The 18,547-nt window shown below is 34.5% G+C and overlaps 1 protein-coding gene across 14 annotated transcripts in view; it reads left to right on the forward strand.

The window, feature by feature from the left end:
* Positions 1 to 18,547, forward strand: part of ELF2 (E74 like ETS transcription factor 2) — a 95,352-nt gene that overhangs the window by 41,646 nt on the left and 35,159 nt on the right. For 12 of the 14 annotated variants that reach the window (XM_087437605.1, XM_087437608.1, XM_087437610.1 and 9 more), the window contains exon 4: positions 3,256 to 3,421. The exons of 1 other annotated variant lie outside the window; for it this stretch is intronic. In XM_087437605.1, coding sequence (XP_087293731.1) covers positions 3,256 to 3,421 — 166 coding nt within the window. Of the gene's footprint in view, positions 1 to 3,255; positions 3,422 to 6,361; positions 6,545 to 10,549; positions 10,653 to 18,547 lie in introns of those variants that run through there. One more of the 14 variants, XM_087437615.1, reaches the window with a different exon arrangement.

An 18,547-nucleotide genomic window follows, 5' to 3' on the forward strand; every position in this document is an offset into this window, starting at 1 on the left:
AAATTTGATTTATTTCCCACTGGTAGGGTGGGAGTGGGGAGTTCATAATATAAAGTAATCTCAGATTAATGTTACTATTAAAAATACCGTTAGATTTCAAAGGAATGAAAGAAGTTATAAATCCCTTTGGATAATATATAAATAAAATAGTCACTGCTTGGGTCAATGCTAGTTCAAATGCTACTTATGATGTTGCTGAGTTTCTAATGAGTGGAGACCTCATCAGTCTTTACCTATCCCATTATTCTCATTAACAGCTATTTTATAGCTAGGTGGTGCTGCCTGTAGGCTGTGGTTATAAAGCTGAGCAAGAAGCATGGAGATTCAACTGTTGGTATATCCGATTAGTGGGAAAGAATTTTTTTTAACAGTAAAAAAGTTGGACTCACATTTTTTGCCTTATACAGAGTAGGAAATTCACTGTTAATATTCAGCATGTACTTTCTTTTTTTAATTTACTGTATCTTCATTTTGTAATTTATCTAAATTTTTTGTGCAATGTTTCATCCAAAATGAAGAGTGTATAAAATATGTTTCAGTTTAAGAATAATAAAAAGAATACAGGGCTGGCCCGGTGGCACAAGCGGTTAAGTGCGTGCGCTCAGCTGCAGTGGCCCAGGGTTCACGGGTTCGGATCCCAGGCACGCACCAACGCACCACTTGGCAAGCCATGCTGTGGCGGCGTCCCATATAAAATGGAGGAAGATGGGCACGGATGTTAGCCCAGGGCCAGTCTTCCTCAGCAAAAAGAGGAGGATTGGCAGATGGTAGCTCAGGGCCGATCTTCCTCATACACACACAAAAAAGAATACATATTACCTGTTACTCAAGTTAAAAAATAGAAATGTCTAATATTTTAGAATACTAAGTGTGCCCCTCTCTCATATCCCCATCCCTGTCCCCAGAGGTGCCATTATCCTGACTTATGTGTTAATCCTTTACTTTTCTGTATAGTTTTATTGTCTGTGGATATATTCTTAAATAACATATTGTTTACTTTGAAATAGTGTACCAAGCTAACTGAGTTAGGAAAGGGGCAGCATTACTTTAGTTAGATGAAGCCTTCCAGGAAAAAGGCTGACTAGTGTGGCATCAGGTTCACTGAGTTTCAAAAGCTTCTACTCAGGTAATCAGTAAGCAATGTCATGAGTTAGTTCTTGGAAACAGAGGGCCATCTTGGTCAGGTATCTGGCACTGCTACAGTATGGACCTGGTATTGCAGGTTTGTTCAGCAAGTATATTGTCACGCAAGAAGAGTGCTGTTCTTCATTTTTGGTTTCTAAGCTGTTTGTGGTCTTCTTCTAGCACTTAGGAGTAGATCAAAGCAGGACATATCTGGGAGGTAAAATGAGTGTTCTTAGCTGATCCAGGTAGCAAGGCAAGGTGGAGTGAGTGGGTACATCAAGGCAGCCAGTTATGCATAAAAATCTGAAATAGGCTTATCTGGGCGTTCTATCGTTAGGAACAATGTCAGTGGTTATCTTGGTGATGACAGTTTATCATGCTATCTCAGGAGTCACATTGCTACAATATGGATTGGTTACCCTTTAAATCCAGTGCACAGCTCGCATCCTGGAATCTCTCTTCACAATCCTCCTTGAAGATTACTATCGTTTCTTTCCCATGTTGGATCTCCTGTATTCTGTATCCTAAGTTATTGTCTTTATTAAAAATTTACTATTTTTTTTAATAGAATACATGCTCCAGTTGCTTCTTGAGAAAGGGTGCATAGAGAGTAAATATTTTGAGATCTTTCACGTCTGAGAAAATACCTTTATTCTACTTTCATAAGATGATTTGACTAGGTGAAGAATTCTAGGTTGGAAATAATTTTCCTTTATAATTCTGAAGAAATGGCTCCATTGTCATCTTCCTTCCAATATTACTGTTGAGAAGACTGAGGTCTGAGTCCTGCTTCTTTGTAGGTGATCTGTATTTTCTTTCTAGAAGCTTGTAGAATCTTCTCTTTGTCTCCAGTATTGTGATTTTTCACAATGGTGTGCCTCAGTGTAGGTCTCCCTTAATTTTTTATACTGAACACTTGGTAGGTCCTTTCAAATGGGCAGCTCATATCCTTCAGCTCTAGAAAGTTTTCTGGAAGTTTTTCATTTCTTTCCAACATTTTTCCCCCCTATTTTCTTTTTCTGGAACTCCTCTTATTCAGCTGTTGGACCTCCTGGACCAGGTTCTCTAATATTGTTCTCTTTGCTCTCTTATTTTCCATTGCTTTATCTTTTTTCTCTGGTTCCTGGAAGATTGCCTCAATTTTATCTACAAGCCTCTGTTATTTCATTTCAGCTATCATGTTTTTAATTTCTAAGAACTCTTTATTTTTTAATGTTGTTTATTGTATTCTGTTCTTGTTTTATGGATATAATATCTCTGTGAAGAATATGAACATATATATGTGTACGTATATGTATATACCCTGTGTTAGAGGCTTTTCCTTGGATGACTAGTAATACTTGGCTGTCTGCTCATGATTAAAAGTGGAGAACTAAAAAGCTGATTGGAAATTCTGTTTTTGATACAGTACTGACGCTAGCAAATGTGCCTAATATACCTCAAAGATGCTCTTGTTTTTCCCTCTCCAGAAGGTAACTCTCCAGTCTTCTGCTGAGGTGAGGGAGGGCTGGTTGACATGGAGGAGGGAGCAGGTCTAGGAATCGAAGTGCTTTTCAAATAGCTTTAGTGGAATCTTTCTTGTTTTAACCTCCTCCTCTTTCTGTACCACCTGCTGCTCCTCCATTTCTAGAAGTAATTGGTACTGCCTTTCTGTGGATTCTCCAGTGTAAAATGTATTGTGTCAGCTTTTTCTTTTGCTGCCAGGCTATGATATTTGGCTTTCCTCGGTCTCCTAAACCACTTATAATAATACTCATCCATCCACTTTCAATCTTTCAAGATTTTCTTGGTTTTATCTCTTCTCCTTATGGGTTTATATCTAAAAGTCTTTTACTGCCTTTTAGTGAGCTTTCATAAGAGAGTGAAATTATATGCATGTTTTTAATTTGCCATCCTAATCCTAATGCCCTGATTATTTAAAATGTTTAATCTATGTCTCACGTCTTGAGACTTGAAAAGATTATTAAAAGTTAGCCCTTTTCATTTCTTGTTTTGGTTTTTACGTTCATATTTATAATACATGAAACTCATTGTGTGGACTCCTTGAGACTATGTGAACTCAAGGATTTATAAGCGAATCCAGAATTTGTGAATAAAAAGGTTGATTGTTTTTTAAATTTGCTCTTGTAGGAAAGTGAAAAGGTTTCTGAATATCCAGCAGTGATTGTGGAGCCAGTTCCAAGTGCCAGATTAGAGCAGGGCTATGCAGCCCAGGTTCTGGTTTATGATGATGAGACTTATATGATGCAAGATGTGGCAGAAGAACAAGAAGTTGAGACCGAGAATGTGGAAACAGGTAGACATCTCATAAAATGTTCATTGTTTATAACTTTCTCATTTTATGTCAACATTACTCTTGCCAGATGAATAATATACCAAAGAACCTTTTTTTAATGCTATTTAGTATAGCTTGGAAACCAGTGAAACATCTCTTGTTTAAGGGAATTTATATAGATATAAGAAGTTCTACATTATAATTCTTTGAAGTATAACGGAGTCTCATAATCATGGACCCTAAGGACAAAATTACAGGGCCATAATAATACAATTATTTTTCTCATTTTTTATGGGAGTGTGAATATTTACTAGTTGTTATTTACTGATAGAAGTCAATAGGCTAGTATATGAGGGTAACTTTTTTTAATACAAAAAATAAATATAACATTCTCATTCTATAACAGATTAAGAGTTTCTTTGAATCAATATCGTGGAGCAGTATGATTCCTTTTTTCTTAGGTCAAAAGCATCTTTGTAGTAGTCTATCAGATTCCTTCTCCCTTTTTGTCTTAGAAATTTTGGTATTTTTGTCTGTCTCTGGTGAGATAACTATATGTTTAATTGGGGATTAGTATGTATAATTCTTGGTGAAACTTTTTCGTTTTTGCCATTGACCATCAAGAAAATAGAGTATTTTACCAGCAGGATTGTAGTGACTATTTTATAATAGTAAACATGAAAATTTATCTCTAGCTATTAATGGAGAAAAAGAATCTTTATACTTGGTTTATAATCTTAATAAAAATTCTAAAGTATTTAGATAAATTTCCATAAATGTGGCAAAGTCTCATGATTAAAAATTTTGAATATTTGATTCTTTCTGCTTGTTGAGGCCCTGTAGCACTCCCTAGGACTACTAGCTTCTTCCAGCTTAAAGCTGTTCTTCCTCCAGTTTTACTTTTTGTTGAGCTGAGGGATTGGAAGTTACCTTGCTCTTCAGAGCAATGAGGACAACAGTGCCAGCAAACCCCATGTGAAGTGGCAGTAATTCACAGGTAGCTAAACACTCCATATAGGCTTTGTGACTGTAGTCTGGAGTGGTACTTGATTTAGAGTAGACATTGCAAGTGGCAGGAAGATACATGTGATTTTTTGAGTTTGGAGAGTTTTCCAGTCTGAACCTAATGTAGTGGTAGAGATTTTCTTCTTGAGGAAAAGAATAGGAAGAGCAGGTTGAAAGTATTATGCAGGATGATATTTTGAAGTAGATATTGTACTGATTTTATTATAGGAGTATAACTAAGTAGAAAACTAATAGCACAAGAAAAAAAGTAGCTTAAGTTGATACTTAAGATGATAGCTTAAGTTGAATGAAAAAAATATATAACCTGTTTGCAATTTCTGGAAAATGTCTTGATCAAAAAAATAAGGAAGACTATGATTTTGGTAGAAAATTGGAAACCTTGTAAAAAATGAAAAATACAGTGCCAAATTTGCATCAGTAGAAAATTATGATATTTATCACATTAAGATACCAGAGCAGGTGAGCCAGATCTTATTGGTTGTATAATTGATGGTCAGCACGTCATTAATTTAAATTATTCAGGTAAAACAGTTCCAAATAGGAAGCAAATATAATCCTTGTAAGGGATTTTATTTTCTTAGTCTTCTTGAACTCTGAGGGTGATGATATCTTTTGCAGGGCAGCTCTGAGATATGAGTGATTGTGATATTGAAAAAGAGGATATACAAAGTCTGGGTAAAAGAACAGTTACTTTTTGATATTTTAAATGTGGTTTTTGAATACTTGATAATATTTATTTATTTTTCTTCAACATTGAAAGGAAATGTTAGTAAAAAACTTACATTATTCTAAAATAATCTAAAAGTACCTGAGAAGTTCAGGTTACATTTTTAATTCCATTCTGGCTCATGGATTTTTTTTTTTTTTAATCTATGCTTGCTCTATTACTTCTAAAAATAAAGAATAGTATAGTATAGCTATTCTTGTCTCTCTTTACAGAACACTGTAAAACTTAGAATTCAGATACAGCTGTTTTACAGGCAATGCCAAATTCACACAGAAAACTGCTGGCTCATGCATCTATAATCAGAACAGTTTAAAACCTTTGCATTTTTTCATGATAAGGCATGCAGAAGTTGGAGACTACAATTATTTTAAATTTTAAAAGACGATGGCTCATGGATTTTTCATGTAACTTTATAAGGATTGTTACTGTATATAGATTAGTTTAGAATTACCTGATGTGAGCTTAATTTTGTTTTTATTTAAAGAATAAAATGCATTTTTAAATGAGTTAAAATCTAAATAAATTTTGATTCTTCTGACATCTAGAACATAGAAAGATGAATAAAGGTAGTTATGACTTATTGTAATGCATGTTTCCTTTTAGGTAGTGGATTAGGATCAGGTTCATTTCTTGTGGTGATAGAAATTTTAAACTTAAATTCCAGATATGTGTAGGTTTTGCAGAAGAAGCTGACTGGGAAGAAAAGGAAAGGCATATTTATAAGATGGCTATAGCATTTTTATTTGGTAAATTGGCGGAAATCAGATCCATATAGAATAAGATTTCTTTTTGCACGTCTAGGAAACACTTCTTGGAATGCTTCTACATTATAACTTAGGTTATATTAGTCAAAAAAATGTTCAACGTTATATTTATTGACTTGTTATATCAGTTCTCTGCATGTTTACATTGAGGTTTTTCTTCTTTTATTCCTATATACCCGTATGTATATATCCATACCAGAAACAATGTTCATGATATCATCCAGGCAGGAGTACTAAAATCATGTAGTGATGTACATTTAGCCATCTTCATTATTTTGTGTATAAAGGGATTTCTCATTTTGTTAGTAGTAATGATAGGCTATTTTGCTTCACCTTTTTATAGACTTAAAGACTACATTTCCCTCACAGAGCTTGTGTATAATAGTAATTCTCTCTTAAATTTTATAGGAAAAACCACATATGTTTTGAAACTTTAAAAATAGGCATATTCATCTAAACCTATAAATTGCTTTTTGATGATAATTGAAGATTAGCCATCATAAAGAGCCTTTGAGGAATAGTAATGAAGTATGGATGAAGGGTGATCTTGACTCTGGCAGGCTGGAAGTACCTTTGCCAGTGGCTGCAGACTCCACCAGTTCTGCAGCCTGCTGGTAGACTGATTTGGTGAGTTGGGGGTGGAAAGCTGGATTCCCTACTGACATTTGAAAATGCGGTTTTTATGTACATTCTTAAAAAAATTATATATATAAAGAAAATATAAATTTTAAAAGGTTATTACATATTACCATTTAAAAAGTAATAAGTTTATACTACTTAAAAAGTAACAAGTTTATGGGGCCTGCCCGGTGGCGCAAGTGGTTAAGTGCGTGCTCTGCTGTGGTGGCCTGGGGTTCATCGGTTTGGATCCCGGGCGGGCACTGACGCACTGCTTGGCAAGCCATGCTGTGGCAGCGTCCCATATAAAGTGGAGGAAGATGGGCATGGATGTTAGCCCAGGGCCAGTCTTTCTCAGCAAAAAAAAAGAGGAAGATTGGCAGATGTTAGCTCAGGGCTGATCTTCCTGACAAAAAAAAAAAAGTAACGAGTTTATACCAATGCAATCAATAATAGATAAGTTTTTATAGAAATCATTCAAGACTTGGCTGAGAAGATTGAGCTGTTTAGGATCTGCTTCTTCATCTTGCACCGTAACTTACTATATTTATCCTCTTAACCTCCTACTTTAATTTATAAGAATATATCAATAAATACTTTGCATTTGTTATGTACAAGGGCACTGTTTTCAACATGTTTCTTTCCCTCAGGGGTTAATAATTTAGTTGTGGAGATAAAATATATATATTATATTCAAAATATAAAGCGGTATAGAATCAATTGAGGGCTATTTACAAATCCAAAGAAATTCTCAGAAGAAGAAAGTTCAATTTACAGGATTAGGAAATGTTGTAGAGAAAGTAAAGGAGGGGGACAGATGGTAGGATTTGGATGGGCAGATAGGATGTAGGCAAAAGGCACTGTAGACTGAGGGAAATATAATTAATAAATGGTTGGAATATTAAAATTCGAGGCATGTTTACAAGATTTGAGTAAGTAAGACATTGGCAGGAGATTCCATTAAGAGTTGTGACTAAATTGTGATTTGAACCCGAGTTAGTAATTAGGCATATAAGAAGCAGAAAGATTTGGAAGGTTTTGAGTAGAAAGTACTATGTAATTAGTGTCTCAGTAGATACAGGATGAATTGTAGGGTAAAGATGAGGCAGGAAGACTAGCTGTTGTATTATGAGTCAAGGGATGACTTGAGAAATACTAAAACAAGGCAGAAGCAATAGGAACTTCAGAAGGGGCTTATGGAAGTGGTAGTACTATGTAAGATCTAACAAGACTTGACAGATTAGGGGGAGAGGCATAGTTAGGTAAGATATTACTTAGTTTTTTAATACTATTGCCATAAGTGATGGCGATAATATCATATAGGCATTTGAGGAAGGCAAGACTGTTTTGGGAAGCAGTTAAGTTTAGTAATAGGCATGTTGATTTGAGTTGAAGCACAGCATCTAAGGGGAAATATTTAGGTATTTAAAGATGCACAAATGTATAGTCAGGGTCCCATCACAAAAGAGATGGCCTACTCAGATTAGGATAATTTAAGGGATGCTTTAATAAATGGCTAGTTAAAAATATGTGGGCAAGCATAGGGTGACCGTAAGAGATAGGGGTAGTACTCTATCCAGAGCTAGCAATAGCAGAGCTGTTTCTGTCCTTTGGCCTAAGGACTGGAAGAAGAGAGCCCTGGAGAGAGGGACAGGGAGAATCTGGGACTTTTGGTCAAAGGACACAGCTGGCTTGAGGGTGATCCCACAAGGAGGGAGCCAGGGAATAAGTACTCTGATTTTATTCTCCTTTCTCTCTCTAATCCCCTGCCAAGGATCTCCATTGACCAAACGTAATCCGATGCCATGGGAGCCCTGTTGATGAAGTCGGCCTCCTGGAGCAGAGTGAGGGAGGGTGGAGAATAGATCTGGAGGGGCAAGTGGAAGATATCTAGTACAGCTGAAGCTTAGTAAACAAAGGCCAAGGAGAGACTGATTTGGTAATCATCCTCATTGAAGCCTTGGAAATAAATGAAACCTCCAAGGGGAAAGGTATTTGAGAGATTTCAAGGGGGAAGATATTGAAATTATGTATTTGTCTCTCTGTGATCTAATCACGGGGCACAGACTTAAGGAATTAACCTTAGGGAATGTTTACATTTTGAGGAACATGAAGGAGAGCCAGAGAGTAGTCAAATATGATAGAAAATCCTGGGTGACTATTCCTGAGCTTAATTTTTTTTTTTCTTTTTAGCCTTTTTAAGTAGCTCTCTTTAGTAGGAAGGGGAAGAATATTGATTGGGTTAGTCCTGGTTTCAGATTTCTGCTTTATCTCTTACTTGGCAGTATTTAACCTTTTCAGAGTCTGTTTCACTGTCATAAAATAGGAATTCATAAAATAAATATATAAAGCACAGAGCTTGTGACATAGTAACTGCTCCATAAGTGTTCTCTTAACTTGATTAGGACCTTTCCTGTGCCTTCAAATATGGAGAAGTTCTTTTATACATTAAAACAGAACAGTTGTTTACTTCATTATTGTATTTTTCTCTTCTCTTACACTTCTACTTTTTAAAAAAATAAGTGCTTTATACCTTTGGTCTGTACTTTTTCCTCATCATTCCTTCCTTAACTTGCTGTGCTTTGGCATCTACACTTATCATTCTCCTGATGCTCTTTATCAGATTTCAAAGGCCACTCCTCTGCCAAATTCAGTGACTCACAGAATCATCCAGAAGTAGATCCTTCCTAATCTGGCGTTCTAATCTACTGAAACACTATATTCTAGCTCTTTTCCTTGCTGCCCCTTGCAAGGACTATGCTATTTATGCATCTGAACTTTTGCTCAAATACAGTTTTCTATCAAGAATCTGTTCAGGAATTATCTATTCTTTAAGGCCCAACCACATGAAACTTTCCACAGTGATTGTGGCCTCCATTAAAACACTCCCTTTCCTCATCTTCTTTTAGACCATCTGGATTTAGGCACTTGATCTTTTACTTTCTTATACTATCCTTGTGTGTATACCCCTTTTGTTTGCAAAGTGAGCTTATAAATCCCTTGAAGACAGAGACCGTATTTTTTTATTTTGTTGAATATAGTATATAATACAGTGTTTAACACATAGCTGTTAGGAAATATAGACTGAAACAAATTAAATTTTGACTTAGTATTGTGGTATAATCAAGAATTGTTTATGTAAAATCTTAAATATATTTTATTTTTTTGTTTATATGCTAAATATTGAGTACCTTAAGGTTATTTAAAGTATAAAAAGGTAGTCATCCAAAAAACATAAATATAGTCATCCAGAACATACCAAAGGCATAATGTTGTCATAGATTAACTTCATCTTAAAATCACAGTAAGTTTTAATCATTCTTGCTTACATCTAAATTTGATTTTTTTTCTTATAATAAAAGCAATACATGCTCATTGGAAAAATTGGGAAGTATTGTAAAGAATAAACAAACCGTGAAAATCACCCATAATCTTACCAGTAAGGGGACAGTAACTACTGCTTTTCTACATTTCCTGCTGGTCTTTTTTAATGTACATTTTAAGCATAATTAATATCGTGTTATGTAATACAACCAGACTTATTAACCTTTACTAACAAACATTGGCTGAAACGGGTCTAGGAGCTTCCTACCTCTCTCTTCTGATCTTTGGGACAGGACTTTGGGTTTTAGCCAAGTATCAAAACATAAAAAGTTGGTCTTACTAGTTAAAGTAATTATCAAGAAAATTTAGAAAAATTTTTTTCATGATCAACAAAATTGTGTTCAGAGGTTTGTTGAAAAGATAGGTAAGAGTTTTTATGTAATTCAACAAAAAAGCAGTGCTTTTTTTTTTTAATAAATGAAAGTTTAGGTTTTTAAAATGCAGTTAAAAATAATATAACCAGATTTCTCTCTTGATAAATAAAATAAAGAGCCAAATTTCTTTCTTGAAGAATCTCAAGACTAAGTTGACTTCTTGATGAGCTGTGATAACTTTGTATTTGTTATACTGTCAGAAATCCTCCCTGTGGCACAAAAGGACTCTTTTAATTAGAAAATATTGTTGCCACAGGGAGGTAGAAGATCGACATGAAAAACTGGGGATCTGAAAAGGAGCCCCTATCCTAGGATTACCTGAAGGTGAAACAGATTGAGCCAGAAGGAAGACAATGCTGGTAGGTTGGTTTTTAATTTATTAAGAATGTGTACAATTTTACATTTAATTACATTTATTTCAACTACCTCTACCATATTTTTGTTTAAAGGGTGACAATGATTCCTCCTTAAGGAGGGAGAAATAATACAATAGTATTTTTCCTCCTAAACAGTTTGCTCTCTGAGTTATCTCCTGCCATGTTCCTAATATTTGTTTCTTATAGATAAAGTTCTAGGGCTATTTCATGCCTCCACATCCTTAGAAGCTACTGCTGACTGAACATCTTCAAGTCTTTTCTTTTTTTTCATTTCTGTTATTTCTGCTTCTGATTTTTCTGGAATGTTTTTTAAGAGGTATTTTCTTCCAGTTATTTATTTTCTTGAGTTTAGTCTAGTCATTAGTTTTCTAAAAAGGTAAAATGTGAATCTCAAGTTCATTTAGTTTGATTCTGGAATTGTTTGAATTATAAATGTACTGTGATTTATCAGTTAGAAAGCATTATTAGAGAAAAGTTTTTAATATTTTAATAACTGTATTGCATTTAGCCTAAGATGCCACCAGTTGTAAGAAACATTACTTTTAGACCACTAAAAGAAAAATTGCTGCCAATTATAAATTTTAGGATACCATCAGTTGTAACATCAATTCTAAGATACGTCCTGATTTCAGAGATGTCAAAATGTGAAAAAATGTACATCTTAGAATTAATGAAATATGGTATCATGCAATTAATGAATCTTCTTGAAATTCCCATTTACTTGGGAATTGGACATTAAAATATCAGGTTTATGAAAAATGGAAGTGAGTTGCAGTTGTGGAAGTCCCTGTATGTGCTGAGTAAGATCTCTAAATGCTGTACTGTCTTTTAAGAGAGGGTATTTAATTTTGTTTAAATGTATACAAAATAACCATAAGGTATTAAATTATGGACAGTATAGAAGATGAAAAAGTATTTTAATATGACATTTACTTAAACCAATAAATAGAGTTTTGTCATAATTGAATGTCACTTTTTAATTGGATTTTGTGATCTAAAAAAATGAAATGAAGCTTCTGCTTTCTAAACTATCATTTTAAAACAGGATCCTTGAAAGGCTCTTTAAAATAGCCACTGATTTTTAGTGTACTTGAATATATGTTTTACAGATTATTAATTATATGAAGGAGAAAATAGTGGCCAAAAGCAAAGAACTACCCTGTCAATTAATAAAGCAGAACTGAAAAGGAATGATCTTAAATGGAATTTGTATACTTTTTGAGAAACATCTATTTTATGTAAAAGGAGAAAGATACCTAGAAAATAGACCACTGAAGGATGTTTGTTTGGTTTTGGAAACTAGTAGCATCCATTCCTTTCCACTTAGATTTTTTTTTTTTTTAAACACTAGTTAACTTTCAATTTTACTATATAACAATGTGTCTAAGTAATACAATTTTATTAATTCAGACTGAGAGGGCTAAATAGGATTATATAGAATTTTAAATGAGTGACGCATAAGGTTACAAGTGTTGCCAAGTAGGGACAGCTCAGGGTTCTTAGATGTACTAACAAGAGTACTTTAAAACATATCTCTAGGTAAATCCATATATCCATTCATCCTCTACCAGCTCTTCCTGAGGACCTGCAGCATGTCAGGCTCAGAGTTGAATATCTTGGGGTAAACAAGACCCTGTCTTTGCCTTCACTAGGCTTTCAGCTTTGTGGAGAAGATGAACAGTTAAACATGTTATTAAGTTAAAATGTGATGAGTGTTATGATAGGACTAATGAAAGATTTAGGGAGTATACAGCAGGGGGATGCATAGGAGGTCAGCGAATGCCTCCCTGAGGAAGTGACATTTAAACAGATTTAAAGGGTTTGAAATAATTAGCCAAGCAGAGAATAGCATGGTTGAAAGTCTGGAAGAAGGAGAACGTGGCTTATTTGAGTGGCAGAAAGGAACACAGTATGGCTAGAATATGGATTGTGAGATGGAAAGGGGATTAAAATTAGGCTAAAGAGGTAAAAAAATTTTACTGTTGAGCACTTTGTGTCTCTTGGGCCTTATCTAAAGGGCAATGGGAAGCCTTTTAAGAGTTTTAAACAAAGTATGTTTTTAATACAAATTTAGTTATTTCCAAAATAGTGAGTACTATAAAAGAAAAGTAAAATAAGACAAAGCATTACCTAAAATAAAGTCTGAACTTTTTAGCTCCTCATTCACAGCTCCCTAATAGCTAGTTAACTATTCTTATTCATCTTCCACTAAATTGTCTGCCTCTACAGATTTGGGCTATAGGTATGCTCATTGCCCATACTAAGCTAAGTTATAGAGATTAAGGTAGTCACACCTTTAAATTCTTTTTGGAATTTAAAGCTGGGTGCTTAGGTACAATGCTTTTTCAGGAGGCAGAGGAATCATTGTCCCTTATACATCCTTCATGTCCATTTGTAAACTGGGAAAAGAGTCTCTAAGTTTTCTCAGATTCCTGAATTCCATCTCTTAGAGGAGGTCAACACTTTTAACACAGCTATTGTTAACTTTTGTATGCTTTTTTAATCTTTTTGTATCATGGGCCTCTTTGGCCAGATGGTGAAGCCTGTGGACCTTCTCAGAATAATGTTTTTAAATATGTAAAATAAAATACCTTGAGGAAGTTGGGCACAGATGTTCGCTCACAGCCAATCTTCCTCAGCAAAAAAAACAAAAAACAAAAAACAAAAAAAAAAAAAGGAGGATCAGCATTGGATGTTAGCCCAGGGTTGATCTTCCTCACAAAAATAAATAAATAAATAAAATACATAGGATTACAAAGGAACCAAATATATTGAAATGTAGCTTTCAGACTGATTTTTAATTGTGATATATTAATGCATATGCTTCTTTAATAATGCATTAAATAATGGAGATCTAGTGGCAGATCTGATTTACTGCTGTAATTTCAAAGTAGTGATGACAATAAATTATATTTTGAGATATCTGTAACAACTATTATATGATATGAAAATAATTTATGATTTCCATTGGTCATAACGTCACAGATAACTGCCAAAACTACTGTGGTTTGTACCTTTATTAAAATTAAAGAGGTAAATTTCAGTTAAAGTCTAAATAACAATTTTCCCAGGTCTCATCCATGTATTATTTTAGCTGTCATCCACCTTTTTCTCACCCTTTCCTCCTCCATATTCTGTTCTTTTCCTCCTCTTACTTCTGTTCTCTTTTCTCTAATAACTGATAGTCTGAAAACCATTTTAAATGTGTCACTTATTGAATACAGTTTTATGATCCTTGCTAAGGAAAAAAAAGCCTCACTTATGTAGTTGCTAGGTTTTTTGTTTGTTTGTTTTTGTGAGGAAGATCAGCCCTGAGCTAACATCCATGCCAATCCTCCTCTTTTTGCTGAGGAAGACTGGCCCTGGGCTAACATCGGTGCCCATCTTCCCCCACTTTATATGGGATGCCCCCTCAGCATGGCTGGACAAGCGGTGCGTCAGTGCGTGCCTGGGATCTGAACCCTGGCCGCCAGTAGCAGAGCACGTGCACTTAACCACTAAGCCACGGGGCCGGCCCCAGTTGCTAGTTTTTCATGTCCCTTAATTGATTGACTTAATTTAACTTATTCTAAAACATTCTTATGTTTGAAAATTTAGTATATTTCTTTAAAGGCTCATTTAATATCCTCTGACCTTCTTATTCGTTTGAGATCCCTTCTATTTCCATGATAAAATTTTCTGTGGCCAGTGGTTCTCAAATTTGAGCAAACTTCAGAACCATCTGGAATGCTTGTTAAAATACAGATTACTAGGCCCCACCTCCAGAATTTATGATTTGGTGGGACTTGAGAATTTGCATTTTTAACAAGTCGTGCGCCGCCGCCCCTCCCCCCCCCCCCCCAGGCTGATGCTGATGCTGCTGACCCAGGGATCATACTTGGAGAACCATTACCTACACTGTTGGGAACGACACCACCAAATGGAGCTTCTGCCATTGTGAAAACCCAATTAATGCTGTAATTTCTTACTACGTTATCTTATACCCATCACAAAAGATTGTTATTGGGGGTAAAAAGATACTCAAGTTCTTTCAAGTTTATAAGAGATGATGTAATGCATTATTACTACTAATTAATTCATCAGTAAGTGTTCATTGAGCATCTACTATATGCCAGGCACTATTTAAGGCATGGGGCTAAAGTGGTAGACAAGACAATTAAGGTCTCTGCATTCATGGTGCTTAGAATCTAGTGGAGAAAACATCTAACTTCACCATACTGTAAAATAGCTTTGTCACAAATTAGATTACATAAATTAACAACTCCTGAAATTGTTCTTTAGAGTTAATATTTGCAATTAAGCTAAAATAATAAACTCATGAATCATTCTTTTCAAGCAGTTGCAGCAGCAGATAAATTCTCCCTCTTCCTCTATATGCCAGTTATTAAGTACAATTGAGATACTGGTAAACTTAATATTTATCATGGACCAAGTACTATTATATACAATAAAGTACTGTCATAGCTCCTAGGGAGTAAGTGATTCAATATTAAATAAGACATGGTGCCTGGCCTCAAAGAAGCTTACTAGCTAAATTTAGAAAAACAAGCATTCAAGGAAATAATTGGAGTAGACACAGTTGGGGAAATGTGAGGAAAGACAAAGAATTGCCAAGTATGGTAGTGAATCTAAAGGTTCCAGATTGCATTATTGCCATTATGGTGGGTCATATTTAAATTTCATCTTAAGGGCACAGTTGACAGTTAAGGCCTCTGGGTTTAGGGGCAGAGGAGCAAGTCAAATGGAATTAAGAATTCCTAAATCTCACCATTTTTATATTTTTATGTGTGGAAATAGTACCATTAGAAACATGAGTGACTTCTTTTTGCCATTCACAAAAATTCAGGGGACAGTACTAAGAACTCAACCTGTTTGCAGTGGTTAGTTATAGTTTGGGAGTGGGATTAGGAGATGAGGGTAAGAATAATTTTTATTTATTTTATTTTTTATATTTCTTTAATTTTTTTCATTGAGTATATCAAGGGAAGAAAGAATATAGCCCATTTCTTCCCTTTCCATTAGATATTATTATAGAGTACCAGTTTTTATAGTAGATATTCCATATTCTCCAATTTTAAGGTCACTGTTTGGTAATAATTGGGTGTTTGATTTCTTTTCACTTTGTAAATCAGCCAAAATACATACACTACTTAAAAGGAATGAACAACTAAATTTTTAAATTTAACTAAAAATAGTTTCATATGTTTTATGTTAGACTGGGTGGTGATAATATGTAGTCATCTTCCAGGACTTACTTAATATATTTGAACAAAATGAATTATTTGTTAGCCAGAATTTGATAGAGATTTTCTTATCACTAGATGAGCTTGCAAAAGCTCACTTTAGAAAGTTTTACATCAAAAAGAAAAGTTATGTCTCTAATCTAGTTAGCATAAAGGTACTTCTTGTTGTGCATGGTGTTTGACAAGACTTTTAGGAAATCTGAATCCTTTTTTTTTCCATATCACCTTTTTTCCTAGAACTTAATTCTCAGAAAATAAAGATTTATAATGAAAAAATTATTTTGAAGAGGAAACCAAGGATTTGGTTCCAGAAGAGAAAAAAATCAAAAAGTGCTGATTTCTTTTTTAGACATTTGCTTTCTTAAACTTTAACGTCCTTTTCTTCCTTTTTCTTCTCGAGAGACATTGGTCTGCAATTAGCCTCTATTTGGGTTTACAACATTAAGCTTTATAGCCATTTGATTTGGAAAAAACCAAGGTTGGGAAAATCACATTTGTTTTTAATTCCTTTGCTACCATTACATGCCTATTATAGGAGGCCCTCAGAAGTGCCACTTATCTACTTGAGACGGGAGGACAACAATTATTATGTCTAGGCTTTATCTGCAGGCCTATGTCCTGGGAAAAGAGGCCTGCACAAAAAAAAAAGGAAGAACTTTTGGTGAACCTCATCCTTGGGAATAAAAGTAAAGGGCAGTAGCCAAAGTGATTTAAAAAACATATTTATAAATTGAATCATGATACTCCCTTCCCTAAAACCTGTCAGTGGGTTCTAATTGTACTTAGAATAATATTCAGGATTTTTAACATGGCCTTTAAGACAATAATTTGGCTCCTCTCATCCATCTAGAAACAATAACAACAATAATAGCAATAAAAAACAAAACCCTAACATTTAAAATTTCTTTACTGTATTGCCAGGAATAGTTCTTAGGGCTTTACATATTAATATGTTTAATACTCTTAACAACCCTAGGCTGAACAACTTTTCCAAGGCTAGACAGCTTTAAGTGGTAGAGCAAGGATTTAAACTCAGAAAGATAGTGAGTAGGGCTCCAGAGCCCAAGCTCTTAAACATTATACTCTGATGAATTATAGCATACCTCCCTGCCCCCAAAATACACACACACTATTGTCTTTTTGCCTTGCCATTAATCCAAACTTTACCTTCACAGGGCCCTCACATATGTCATTTTCTTTCTGGAACACATTGCTTTCCATTTTTCAGCTTCTAATTCGTAGTCATCCTTTATATCTCAGTTTGAATGTCACTTTCTCAGAGAGAGAGAGATTTTAGCAGATACTCTTCCATCTCAATTAGGACTGTTGTGTTATTTTTGTCATAGCCCCCCATTTTTTTTTTTTTTTTGGTTAGCACGTACAACTTGTGATACAATACACTCCCACAATAAGGTAGTAAATAATTCCAAAAAATTTAAATCACATAAAATATAGCACTATTGTGAGTTTAATAAAATGACCGGAGTCAATTGATGTGAAGGAGAAAGTGTGTGTGAAATGGGTTCCAGGATCCAGACTAAGGTTACCCAAATCAGTCTAAGGTCTGGTTGTGGTTTGGTGCCACCTGGTGGTAGTTGTGTACCTCAGTGACTGCTGTTTCAGGATAAAGTGGAAGATAGGAGCCAATTACCAGTTTAACTTATGTGAATTCATGTATTCATGAAGTTTTACTCTATTATATTTTTATTTGTGTTTATTTTTTTAATGTTTCCACACGATGCTTCATAAATCCAGGGCTCATGTCCGTTTTGTTTGCTAGTATTACTCAGAGCCAAGCACCAAGTAGGTTTTCATAAAGTATTTGTTGAATGAGTCAGTGACTGAGAAGACATCATGAACCAGAACAGAATGCCAGGAGTTTTTTATTTTATTTTGAGATTGACAAGTAATGTAGTTTGACTAGAGATTAGGCTTTGTAGAGGCATATGGTTGAGAGAGATAAGGCTAGAAAGATAGAGTGGAACCAGATTGTGTTGGCCCTTGAGTAAAATAGTTAGGAACTGTGTGAAATATGATCTAGAGAAGATGAGAAGTGAAAAGAAGGACGTTTATTTTAAGCAACTAGAGCATACTAAAATAATAGAAACAGAAGGTATAGCTTCCAAAATACTAAGTTGGAGGGTAACTTAGGGAATAAACTAAACTTGACCAATCTAACAATGGCAACACAAGAGAAAAAAACTATGGAAATACAAATTATTAATCAAGATAGTTAAGTCCAAAATATCAGGAATTATATTAAAATCACCTATTGTGATCTTAACATGAGTCTGTGCTATTTTTAACACATACACAAAACAAAATTAAATAAAAAGAATGGAAAAATATATTTATCAGAAAAATACTAACCAAAGGAAGTTGGTCTAATAAAATAGAATTTAGGGTAAAAAAATCTTTAATTGGGACGAAGAGAAACTCTTTATGCTGCTAAAAGAAACAATCCAGAAAATACAATCATCATAAATGTATATGCACCTAACAACATAGCCTTGATCTACCATTTAAAGCAAAACTTTCATAACTGCAAGGAGAAGTGGACATGTCTACGGAACAGTAAGATTTTAACACACCTCTGTCAAAGTTGAAAAATCAAGCAGACACAAAATTAAAAAT

Source organism: Ceratotherium simum, chromosome 12, assembly GCF_057802395.1.
Source record: "Ceratotherium simum simum isolate JZ-2026a chromosome 12, ASM5780239v1, whole genome shotgun sequence".
NCBI classification, from domain to species: domain Eukaryota; kingdom Metazoa; phylum Chordata; class Mammalia; order Perissodactyla; family Rhinocerotidae; genus Ceratotherium; species Ceratotherium simum.